The sequence below is a fragment of the Nannospalax galili genome, unplaced genomic scaffold (genome assembly GCF_000622305.1).
Source record: "Nannospalax galili isolate Female #2095 unplaced genomic scaffold, S.galili_v1.0 scaffold54, whole genome shotgun sequence".
NCBI classification, from domain to species: domain Eukaryota; kingdom Metazoa; phylum Chordata; class Mammalia; order Rodentia; family Spalacidae; genus Nannospalax; species Nannospalax galili.
In genome coordinates, this window is record NW_008341028.1 from 7,878,763 (window position 1) to 7,892,116 (window position 13,354).

A 13,354-nucleotide genomic window follows, 5' to 3' on the forward strand; every position below is an offset into this window, starting at 1 on the left:
CCTCCTGGGGATGGGCTGTTTTCCATTTGCATTTTCCTCTTTCCTGAAGGGAAAAACCTCCACGAATCCGTCTTCCGGCTCCAGGCTACAAAGGCTACCTGAGGGCACAGAAGACCCAGTGTTGGCTATGCGCAGGAGTCCCTCATGCCTCGCGCTGTCGCTCCGCCCTCTCCTCCGCCGGACGGCAAGTTGCTGCGCACATGCGCAGTCACACCTTGCGGCTCCCTCTCCTAGCGCCGCCCGCCGAGCTCGCCCCGAGGGCGGGGCTGGGGAGGGGGTGGGGGTGCGGTGTAGAACGCACATGCGCACGCGCCTGGCGGTGGCCGCTCCCCAAAGGCGCGCTCCCGCGCCCGGGGCCTGCTGGTCTGCGCGGCTGGCCATGGAGGCCCTGCGGAGGGCCCACGAGGCCACGCTGCGGGTGCTTCTATGCGGGCCTTGGGCCTCGGGCGCTGCGTCCAGCCGGAAGCCCAGCGCCTCGGAGGTTCTGACGCGGCACCTGCTGCAGCGGCGTCTTCCGCACTGGACCTCCTTCTGCGTACCGTACAGCGCGGTCCGCAACGACCAGTTCGGCCTCTCGCACTTCAACTGGCCGGTGCAGGGCGCCAACTACCACGTCCTGCGCACCGGCTGCTTCCCCTTCATCAAGTACCACTGCTCCAAGGCCCCCTGGCAGGACCTGGCCTCGCAGAACCGCTTCTTCACAGCGCTCAAGGTCGTCAACCTCGGTGAGTGGCGGCGCCCTCGCCTGACCTCAGCCCCGGGCCTCACTGTCCACAAGCACGCTGTTCGGCCTCCGGGGCTGGCCCTGGGCTCCGGACCGTCGCACCCCTAGCGGGTGTTTCTCCCTCTAAGTGATTGGTCTCCTGAACCCGGTCCCCCTGCGTGGGCTGCTGCTGAGGCCGGCCCTGCAGGGCTCCCTCCATCCCCCTGGGAGGTGATGCCTGCCCCTGTCACCCGGGAGCGCACTGCCTTGGGCAGCGTGGAGGGTGCACAAGGAAACAAGTGGACAGTGGCTCTGAAGTTAAGAAGTGTCCGCTCGCCTATCAGGAGTCATGCCTGTGATCGTCCCTGGGCGCCTTTATAGGACAAAAAGTGAAACGACTTTATTTGTCTTTATATGAAATCCCAGCAAATTTTGCTAAAAGCACTAAAAGCTCTCTCCAGACATAATAGTTTTCTCAGGCGCTAGACTTTAAAAGTATTTAAAAGACTCTGCCTCTTTATTATTTGAAGTGGTCCTGGAAATAATCTAGTTCTGACAGTATCTACTCCCCGCTAAATGCTTATGTTCTTCTAATGACAAAAGAGGCAATGGCGTTTTATGCGTCAGGGGAAAAAATGGAGAGCCTCAAGATGTGTTGGACCTCTTATTAACTGCTAGAAAATTAATCCAGCTTTCAGCCGTTCAAGATCCAAACAAGGAAGCAGAATCATTGTAGCTCACCTAGTTTTCTAAATCCAAAATTAACACTAAAATCTGTGCAGCGGCACTAGTATTATATAATCTGATAGTTCATTAAATTTAAATATGGTATGTGTATTTCTGCTTATAACTTTCATGTCACCCGTGGGATTTTTGAGCCACTCTCCCAGTGGACCTGCCCTGGGCTCAATCCAGGAAGGAAATTATCCTTTATAATCCTTTTAAACGTGTCTCAGTATTTGAGTACAGTATGCCTAATTTTGAGGTTGGTATGAAGTTGGAAGCCAATGTGAGACGATTTAGAAAAATCGGTTGAAAGCCTTTGGAAAAGCTGGAGCGATGACTAGACTTGAGAAAATAAGTTTATTTTAGCATTTTCTGAATCAGAAGGAATCTTTTGTTCCCCAAATACATGGTAATAGGTTAGGAAAATTATAATGGCCAAGCTATAGGTAAACTATGTAGACAGAATCCTTTATAAAAATGTCACCAATTTAAGACTTAACATGTTATTTAAGATCACCTTCATGATTAAGGGCTTCTCTTTTAGGTGTAGATTATTAAGACATCAAAAAGGGGGGGGGATTCCCACATAGAAAAGTAAAACCTTTTGAGAACAATAGATGTACGTTTTTGTTTTTGTTTTTTTTTAGTGTGGAAGAGTGATTTAATAGCTAGTATTGTCTTAGAGAAATTCTGAAAGTGCTGCTTAAATGGGAAGAGTTTTAAGTGAAACAAAAAGAACTCTGGCTCATGCATATTTTAATGCAAGCTGGCTTACGATAATAAGGGAATTTTTTTCTGGACCTTTTATCAATTTGTCAACTTTAAAAATTTTTTGTCTGAACTAACAGAATGCAAATTAAATAACAGGATCTGTTCCTAGTCTATGATGCTAGTCCATGATGTACAGGCTGCCCCTCTGGGCCATCAAATATTGTCTATTAATGAGAATATGAAGGATTTTATTCCTCCTCTTCCCTTCCAATTTAGTAATTATTAGAGTAATTCATTTTTCCATTTTGTAAATAATAAAGGTTTCTGTTTACCCATTTGTTCCCTTCTTCTCTCCCTTCCCTTCAGCAAAGTGACGTTTTACTGATGGTTTATCAGTCTGAATACCCTGCTGGGAAATAGATTGAGATTTAAGAAAAGCAACTTACCATTGGAATGAATGGGTAATCGGAGACTTGCGACCAAGTTCTAATTTTTTTTAAGTGCTTAATTTGACAGTGGTTTACCTACTGTTCAGCTGACTCAAAATGAATGATTATGCAAAGAACTGATTTTTTTCAGGTTCATTTTGATGTTCTATATCTCAGTCTGGAAAAAATTTTCATGGAATCTTAAAGATTTTTGAAGCATGTATGCTACATACAAACAAAAGATGTTTTTATCTGTAAAATACATGGGAGGCAAATCTTTCTCTTTAGTGTACCGTTCTCATTGCATTCCATAGATAGATGACAAAGAAAAAAGGAGATACAGATTTTTCACTCCCTCATCAACTCCATCTTCAAACAAGCATGACTAGTAAAGGGTCCTAGTTGATAAGATATAATGTAGCTATTATTAAACTAGTCATTGCTGATCAGTTCTTCATTTTGTCTAGGGGGAAAAACTAAGCCATTTATTTGTGTGATTTTTTTTCCCCAAAAAGTATAAATTTTAAAAGTATCAGTATTTTAACTGAAAGCTGTGATAAATACCATAAAACAAAAATTCTCAGGGTCACTGCCATTCCTTAAATTCGCATCCTTAGCATTGGTTTAAATAGTATATTTTATGTATTTTACTCTCCGTATATTAGAAAACATAATTGCTTCTAGGGCCCTTTTAAATGCCTTGCGTCATGGATTTTTAGATTTGGGAGCTGCAGAATCACATTTGAATTTATTTTTATTTCAGTCTGTCCCCTGCACTCTTTTCTTCTGCCTGTCTTGTTCACGTTCTCTTGTCCCCCACCCCCCACCATACCATTTGCCTTTTTTTTCTTTTTGAATGAATGATACATAAATAGCCTTATTGTAGTTTTACAGTATTTATTTTTGTGACATTTTGAGACATTTGAGATCATTAAGAAATCGAGACATTTGGGGGCATGATCAGGGCAAAGCAGTCAGTATAGTGTAGAAAGTTTCATAGGATCACTGGGGAATTCTGGATAATAAGTCACAAACTGTAACTTTGTGTGTTCTTTAACATAGGAAAGTACCAGCCTGAATGGCAGCCCATCATCCAGCCCCTCTATCTCATTGCAGGGTAGTGATATCGCACCTAATGATCTGGCATCACAGGGGCTGGAATGGAGCTTCACGGGAATGAGCACAAAGTAGTCCAATACATACACTCAGAAGGAGCAAACACAGTGAATATATTCTTGCAGAAAAGTAAGAGGAAAAAAAATAGCAGTGTGATCAGTCTTGAACATGTGTTGATTTCTCTGCTAACTAGAAAGAAAGAGATTTTCCAAATGTGTAGTTATCTTTTTGAATTGTCTTTTTCTGCCAATTTCCCACATGGAAGCAATAAAATTAATACTTGTGCAGGGTATGCAATATTTGTTATTGATCCATGTGCCTGTAGTTTTATACATATGTTTTTAATGAGTTCATACTTGTTGATTTTAAATAAGTTCCTTAAAGAGATAGGAATTATGGGAGTCTGTTTGCATTCAAAACAGTATCATATGCATATGCTTAATCCATATCTCTGAGAAATACGTGTTCAGTTTGATATTTAACAAATGGCAGTTAATCGCAGATAAAACAGCAAAGCCTTATTACTAGCAATCTTCCAAAGAAGAGATGTGTTGGTATCTATACAAATAGGCTGAAAAAAGATTGCTTTAAATCAATCGTAAAATTACCAATGAGGATGTTTCTTTTTCATGCCTGTTACACTAAAATCTTCCTATAAGTTAGATTTTGCCTTAGGTTTTGAAGACAGTTATTTGACCTGATTTTTCTCTTTTAAGTTGTACAAAAAATTCTTTGACTATCAGTATTGCTATCTAACTTAAAGGACAATAAAGTTGACCTAGTAATTTTAGCTCAAGGCAAATAATCAGGAGCATTTACAATCAAATTAATGGATTTTCTTCTCTGTTTGTTTATATGTGGGAAGAATATATAAATACTTCATAATTACTTGAAGATAATGGATTAAGGAGTGTTTTGCATTAAACTTTGTATTCTCTATGTTTTAAGAAAATCTTTAGGCTCACATAATTGCCACCATGTTCCACAAACATAGATGAAATTGAGCTCTTAGATAATCATAGTCAGTGTTGAGTCAAATATTTATATTTCTCTAACTTTATGTTAACATTACTGAAGAGGGTTGTGTGATCTGCAGCATGACATGTTGGTTCATGATTAATAAGTACTGATCTTCTCGAATAACATTTGTTTGTTTTCTAGGTATTCCAACTTTATTATATGGACTTGGCTCCTGGTTATTTGCCAGAGTCACAGAAACTGTGCATACCAGTCATGGACCAATAACCATTTATTTTCTAAATAAAGAAGATGAAGGTGCCATGTATTGAAAGTATGCATTGGAAAATATAAGTATCAGTGGATTTGCTCTCACGTTTATGTGTGATATTTATTTTTGATCTTCTAAAATAAAACTCTGGCAAACACTTTTGCCTTTCTATGAATGTGTTTTGTTTTATTTTGTTTTAAAGACGAATCACTGTCCTCCAGAGAGGCTTTTTGTACATTGTTATCTATTATATACTCTTTTTAGCTAATGGAACTACAAACACATGAAGCTTCACACCAGTGTTTTCCTAGATCTAAGTTAAACTACTGATAAAAAATAAGTACACATGTACAGATTCTTTAGCTACCTGTTAACTATTTAAATTGATCCTGAAGAACAAACATAGGTGTCTCTACCAAAGAGAAGTGGGAAAACTATTGTGGAAATGGAGGAAAAAATAGAATGTGGGAAGGAGATGGTGTTAGCATACTTAGTGGAGATAATATTATATCATTGGCAAATTCAAAATAGATGAAAATCTAATTATAATCTAAAAACTGAAACGTTCAGCTGCCAGGATTTTGCATGGAAAGTTTTTTAAAGCTATGATACTGTTTATCTGAAGAAGGGGTTGGGATAAAGTGCTGGTACACAACTGTAAATCCCATCACTTGAGAGGTAGAGGCAGGAGGATCAAGAGTTCAGAGTCACTCTTGGCCACAGAATGAGTCCACAGCCAGCCTCAGCAACATGAGACCCCATCTCAACAAAACAAAAAACAAAAAGAATCCAATGCCATGATAATTTTTAATGTAGTAATAACTGGTTAATGCAAATGCAGCAAGGTGAATGAAATTAAAAGTTAAACTAGCATGTAGATAAAGTTATAAGAAAAGATCTAGGAAAACCCAGAAAGAATAAATTTGGTACCTGTTTATAAAACCAATGAGCTGAAATGGCACATATCCACAGACTCATTGGCCATGCATGGGGAGTGGGCTGAAACTTTAAAGACCCGATGGCACTTTGCATTAGAATTTTATTAAGCTAATTGCATTTTTGAAAGCAAAGTCATTAAAAAAATTTATCCGTGGGGATAGTCACAAAATACCCAGATGAATGGTAAATTTCTGGAACTCAGAGTAATTTAGGGAGAACTAAGTAGAACTATTTAATTTCTAAACCAATGGGTGTTTAAGATTTATGATCTCTCTCATAATTACAAACATACATTATATAGCATTTTATGTTAATGTGCTACTGGTCCTCTACAGTGCTTACACATTTTTGTAGAACGACGTTTTATAAGATTGAACCAACATTTGGATGTTTATTTCTAGCAAGTCAGTAGAAAAGGTGAACTTCTAGAACTGATAGTAAAGTGATAAAAACTGGTCCCCCTCAAAGATGCTGCAGATCGGGAACTGTTGTAATGTCTGTAGTGTTCACTTGTCTAAAAGCAATTCTAAATAACACTTTAATCAAAGAAGTACTTATGCCAATATATTTAGTCCAGAAGGATATACTTGACACTAGTTAAATGAATGGCTCACACAAAGGAGATAGTGTTACATTAAGGTTCATTAATAATAAAACTGACTATTAGCATTTTGCAAGGAAGGCTAGAACTGATTTCCTCTGTAATGGGCAAAGTTAAATAACTATAGCTCATAAGTTTTAAGTCAAATACTGCTCATTCCCTGCTGCTGGTCATGTCGATATATGCAGTAAAGGTTTGGTCCCAACACAAGGCTGATGAAATGGTTTTTAATTACCAGACCATAAATACAGCTTTTCAGTCGAGTTGTACCTCTTTTCACACTGGCCTGTTTGATTTCTGATAATTTGTACTGCTGACTCTGCTTACCTGTTTTTCGATAGCTGTAGTCAGTGTGACTTCTTGTCCATATGGTGATAGGTAAGTCTCCTTGGAGAACATCTTTGACAAACTACCCTATTGATCTCTGTAATTCTCTGCTGCTCGCAGCATTAAATAGAGCCTTGATTTCTTGTCTGATGTGTTCACTGTGTAACAATTAAGCAAATGTAATATTTTCTTGTATTACATGAAAATCAATAGACCTCTTGCTCTTACAGAGTTGATCATGGTGAAGGATGAACTCATCGATGGCTAAGGGCAGAGTTCAAAAGTTAAAATATCATTCATTGGATTTATTAAATCTTGTAGTGAAAGTTTTGGTATGAAAATTGCTTCCCACTGAAGAGTAAAGGTTTTAGGTTTTTTTTTTTTTTTCTTTAACATTGCATATCGCACAAAAACAACGTAGTCCAGAAGGGATAAAGTAACAAGTCCAGGAAGCCAGGAGAGTAAGTCTGTTTTTACCATCAGTGTTGTCTTCTTGACCTAAGGCTAATGTCTACTGCTTTGTGTCATAGTTTTTCCACTTAGAGACTGAGAAGAGTGAGACCTTTCCACCTTAAGCTATATTGGGAGGCTGGGAGGCTGGCTTAGCAAGCCTGATGACCTGAGTTCAATCCCAGGAACCCATGCAAAGCTGGAAGGAGAATACCAACCCCACAAGGCGTCCTCTGACCTTCACACATGCACCATGGCATGTGTGCCTACACACGCACCACACAAAGCATTCAGAGTGCCTAAAAAAAAATCATAATTATGCTTATATGCGCACATTTTACTTCCAATAATAGCTGTATTCTTGTAATACATATTTTTCTGCTCCTTATAGTTATGAAGGATTTCATTAATAGAAGGATTTCAAAAGTAAACTAAGGAGAAAAGGGAGGGTAGACACTGAAGGCAGTTTGTGAACGTGTATCTCTGCCCATGCCCACTAATCTAAGGTGGCTAGAAGGGATCCAAATGGGATGCCCTTCTGGATATCAGGAGTTTCTTGGTTAATGAAATCACTGATTCAGATTTTCTTCTATACTTCTTTGATGGGATTTTGGTGTTGACAGGAAACCAGGCATATAAAGAATGAAGTTATGTCATTTGCAGAAAAATGGATGCAAATAGAAACAATCATATTAAGTAAATTAAGCCATTTTCAGACAGATACATATATTTTCTCCCATTTGTGGTTTCCAGATTTTATATAGTTACATAAAATCATGTATTTATAAATGACTGTAGATGTGAAATTGCCTAGGGGAACAAAGGGGATTAATGGGAGGGAGAGGAGCATAAGAAAGTAAAGTAGGAATGGGTATAATATGCCCAACATATGATATATATTTCTTAAGATGTATATGTATTTTTGTCCATGTGTATGTGTGTATATCTGTGTGTATGTAAAGTGTGCAGCGCCCACAGGGGCCAGAAGAGAGTGTTGGATTGCCTGAAACTGGAGTTATAGGCAGTTGGGTACTGGGAACTAAACTCATGTCCTCTGCAAGAGCAGCAACTTTTCTTAACTGCTGAGCTATCTCTCCAGCCCCTACATAGAATTTTTTTTTGGTCTTTTTTGAGACAGGATCTCCCAGTAGCCCCAGCTGGCCTGGAACTCACTATGTAGACCAGGCTGGCCTTGAATACAACAAGTAATACAGCAAAAATAAAATAATCCAGGCACAACTTTTAATGTTTTTCTAATTGTTGATATTAATAAAAGTTGAAATACTTTGGTTTTAACAATTAAAATAATTTCTTTTTAATAAAGCAAAATACAAAGGTATTAAAGGGAAAAGTAAATTCAAAATGTGGGGTATATTGTCCTTGCTCTAGTAGATGGGCCTATACCCATGCACCTTTGGGGCAGCCATAATGGACTCTGGGTTATAAAAAGGGAAGGAAGAGGGTGGATAGGATCAAAATACATTGTACACAGTATGAAATCCTCAAATGATAAATTTAAAAATACATATTTTGAAAAGTCACATGTAGGGCAGGTGAGATGGCTCAGCCAATAAAGACATTTTACCACACAAGCCTGTCAACCTCAGTTCCTCAGAACCCATGAAAGGCAGAAGGAGAAAACAGACTCCATAAAGTTGTTCTCTGACCTCCACACATACACCGTGGCATACACACACAATACTTTAAAAAGCTATATGTATTTTAAGTACATTTTATCTCATGCCATATATATATATATATATATATATGTTCATCCAGAACAGTAAGCACAAAACATCTATAATTCTTCATGGAATTCCTTTTAGATCGATGAAAGAGTGATGATGTCTAAATGTGTGGGATGATATAACAGACAAGGATCTTCATTTCCCTTTTAGAAGCTAATGTAGATAACAGAAACCTTATCCTAAAGTAGCAGATCGGGTGTCTCCTCATTTTCAGCACATACCATTGAGACAGTAATGACGTTTGGGAGCCTCCTAAGCTAAACAAGTACTTAGCATTACATCTCACCTGAGCATTACATCTCACCTGGGTCAACAGTTTAGGGTATCAGAGTTAAACTGTGTTACTGTAAATTAATGGAAAATGTAACTGCACTCTGCTGAAAGATCAATGTCCAATAAAGGCTGCACAATCAAATCTTGTTGCAATGATTGAGGTCTTTAATTGCCTTTCAAAGATAAGGTGGTAATCAACACAGCTTTAACTGATCTTTTTTACTAGTTCAATTACATGCTAATGACTAGTGCCAAGTCAGAATCTTTAACTACTTATACTTATTAAATCTTATGTTAGTCATGAAAAATTACTTAAGCTACACAATCGATAGAACACAAATCTTAATTACTATATTTCACTTTCATACTGTTTTATGTGCTTGACAAATGTTTCACATGAGCTTTCCTTAACAATAAGGAGTGTCACGGGCAGTGTCCACAGTCTACAAATTATTGTCCTAATGTAAATTGGAGGTCAGATGCTTAATTTTTTTTCTTTTAATAAAAATGTGACTAAGATAGTTTCCTCTAACCCTCGGCCATCCAGTTCTATTTAGAGATCTACTCTGCTGATTGAGAATACAAATACAATGAGAATAAAACCTATCTGGGTTGCTTTTTAAAAATATTTTATTTTCTTAAACCGGGCATGGTGGCACACGCCTTTAATCCCATCACTTGGAAGGCAGAGGCAGGTGAATCTCTATGAGTTCAAGGCCAGCCTGGTCTACACAGCAAGTTCCAGGCCAGCTGGGGCTACAAGGAGACCCTCTCTCAAAAAGACAAAATATATATATAAAGTATGGGCAGGGAGCAAAAGTCATCTACTCACTCAGTAGTGGCTTGAGCACCTGAGGGGGGGGAGGACCTACCGTGATGCTACCCCTCAGAGAAGGTGGCACCTGAAGGTGTGTGTGTGTGTGCGTGTGTGTGTGTCTGTCTCTGTATGTGTCTTTGTGTCTGTGTCTGTATTTTTCTCTGTGTGTGTGTCTCTCTGTGTTTGTATGCCCAACATGTGTGTGCCCACAGAGGCCAGAAGAGAGCATCAGATCCCCTGGAACTATAGAAAGTTGCGAGTTGCCTGACATTTGTGCTGGGACCCAAACTCAGGTCCTCTGGAAGAGCAGTATGTGCTGCTGAGCCATCTCTGCATCCCCTGAGTTGGAAATAAGCTTATTTCCAATTTTTAGTAAAGCTGTTTCTAAATACTTCATTTGCTTTTTAATATACAAGTGTAGTTTCACATAAAGCCTATAAAATCTTCATATTTGGAAAAAGGATAAAAGTAGTCAAATTACAAAATATAGACAAACTGAACCCCATCAAAATTAAAGATTTTTGGGCTTTGGGGGCTGGAGAGACAGCTCTGCAGTTAAGAGCACTGGCTGCTTTTGCAGAGGACCTGGGTTCAGTTCCCAGCACCCAGATGGCAGCTAATAACTGTCCATAACCAGTTCCAGGGGATCCAACACCCTCTTCTGACCTCCATGGACATCGCATGACAAGGGTGCACTTACATACATGCAGGCAATATTCTCATACACATAAAAAATAAAAATAATTCAAAAATAATATATTAAAAAAAGATTTCTGGGCTTCAAAGAGTGTGATCAAGGAAATGAAAAACCAACCCACCAAATGGGAGAAGATATTTTCAAATCTGATGAGGGACTTATATCCATCATAAAAAGAACTTTTGTACTAAAACAATTTAAAAAGATTCAAAATGACAATATTTTTTCAAGAAGATACAGGAACAGCTAACAAACACATGAAAAGATATTTAATATTGGGGCTGGAGAGATGGCTCAGTAGTTAAAAGCACTGACTGCTCTTGGAGAGGACCGAGGTTCGATTCCCAACACCCACATGGTGGCTATGAATTATCCTTAACTCCAGTTCCAGGGGAATCCAAAGCCCTCTTCTGACCTCCACGGTATTGCATGACATGGGTGCACTCACATACATGCAGGCAATACACTCATAAAATAAAAATAATAAAATATTTTTTAAAAAGATATTTAATATTAATCATTAAGGAAATGTAAATTAAACCTGTAATGAGACCACTTCACATCCACTTCTAGGATCATAATGAAAAAGAAAGAGGGGCTGCAGAGATGGCTCAGCACCAAGAGCGCTTGCTGCTCTTGCAGATTACCCAGGTTGGTTCACAGCACCAACACTGGGTGGCTCACAATTCCCTGTAACTCCAGTTCCAGGGGATCCAACACCCTCTTCTGGCCTCCTTGGGTACTGCACTGACATGGGTCTATTCACACACAGACATACACATATACATAATTAAAAATAATAAAAGACATGTAACAGAAAAATGGAGGTAAGAATGCAAAGACAGTGCTAGTGGGAATGTAAAATGGATGCAAATGTTTTGGGAAAGTTTCACAGTTCTTCAAAACAATTATCAGATGATACAGCAATCTGCTCCTAGGCATATTCCTTAGAGAACTGAAAACATGTCTATGTAAAACCTGAGCATTGGGGATGGAGTGATAGTTCGGCAGTTACTATGACTCCAGTATCCTCTTCTGGTTTCCCCGGTACACTTACATACAGACAAAACATTTGTACACATAAAATAAATAGGTCTTAAAAAGAAAAAAACCTGAGCATTAATACTGGTGTTGGTATGATTCATACAAATATCCTTTGATTTTTCTGCAATTTTGTGGAAAGAGGGGATTGGGTGGTATATACACATGTGTGTGAAAGTTTATGTGCCTATGCCTGCAGGCCAGGAAAAGATATCAGGTGTCTGATTCCCTTGAGACAAGGTCTCTCATGAACGTAGAGTAAGGCAGGTGGCCACAAGCCCTTTTAATCATTCTGTCTCCCCACCACATGTTGGAATTATAGATGCATGTGACCACACCCAGAATTTTCTGTGGTTTCTGGGGATTTGAACTCAGGTCCTCATGATTGCACAGCAAGCACCCATTACCCACTGAGCCATCCCCTTAGCCCAAATACCCTTCAGTTGACAAACAAATAAAATGTTATAGTCAATGTGCTGGATAGCTTTAGCATCAGCTGACACACCTGGGTTGAGGGAGCCTCAATTGGGGAATTGCCTCCATTAGACTGGCCTGTGGCCATGTCTGTGGTGCATTTTCTTGATTGTTGAGTGATGTCGGAGGGCCCAGTGCACTGTGGGTAGTGCCACCCCTGGGCAGTTGGGCCTGGGTTGCATAAGAGAGCAAGTTGAGCAGGGGCCAGGGGAGCAAGCCAGTAAGCAGCGTTCCTCCATGGCCTGTGCTCCAGCTCCTGCCTCCAGGTTCCTGTCCTACCTTGGGCTCCTGGATGAACTACGACCCTGGATATGTAAGTTAAATAAACTCTTACCTCCCCAAGTTGGTAGTGGTCAGAGTATTTTGTCACAGCAATGAAGAACAAACTAGGACAGAAATTTGTACCAGAGAGTGGGATATTGCTATGACAGACCTGACGGTATTTTGGGGAGGACTGTGGAAGTGTTTGAAACTTTGGGCTGGAAAAGCCATTGCGTGCTTGGAGTTTGTTGCAGTGGAGCTTGGAACAGTTATGCTGAAAGAGTTGTAGACGATGGAGACCTGGCTTGTGAAGGTTCAAAGGGAAGCTGAGACTATCAGGGCTGTTTGTGTGAGATTGTGGATTGAGAATTTGTGGGTTCTGGTCGGCTGGGGCTGAAGAATCAGCTGTGATTGGTGAAGGTGCAGCCTCAGGTTCAGTGGAGACTCCAGGTTTTTGGAGATGTCAGGACCATGGGACGACCACCAAGTACCACAGTAGGTATGGAATGGAGCTGGCCTGGGTCTGCGAGACGAGCTGTTTGTGCTGTGGACTGCAGAGTCAGAGAAGTGAAGCTGCCAGAACCCTTTGGAGGCCAGAAGATCGTGAGTGAATCCCAGATGTCCAGCCTTGAGCTACTTTGCTGGACTTTGGTTTTGCTTAGGTGTGCCCAATTCTTCCCTTTGAAATAAGACAGTACTTGTTTTGGATTTTACAGAAGCCCACCCACAGTTAAGAGACTATTAAGAGACTAAGGACTTTTTTTAAGTGTTTGGATTTTTTAAGGACTGTGGGTTTTTTAAGGTTTTACTGTCT

General features: G+C 39.9%; 1 protein-coding gene across 2 annotated transcripts in view; it reads left to right on the forward strand.

Annotated features, from left to right (window-relative positions):
* The first annotated feature begins 303 nt into the window (after positions 1-303).
* The window catches only part of CUNH15orf61 (chromosome unknown C15orf61 homolog), a 16,903-nt gene continuing 3,852 nt past the window's right edge, over positions 304-13,354 (forward strand). The window contains exons 1-2 of one of the 2 annotated variants that reach the window (XM_008836353.3): positions 304-725; positions 4,846-5,087. In XM_008836353.3, the coding sequence (XP_008834575.1) occupies positions 380-725; positions 4,846-4,973 (474 nt within the window). In that variant the 5' untranslated portion in view covers positions 304-379 and the 3' untranslated portion in view covers positions 4,974-5,087. Of the gene's footprint in view, positions 726-4,845; positions 5,088-13,354 lie in introns of those variants that run through there. The other variant, XM_008836354.2, reaches the window with a different exon arrangement.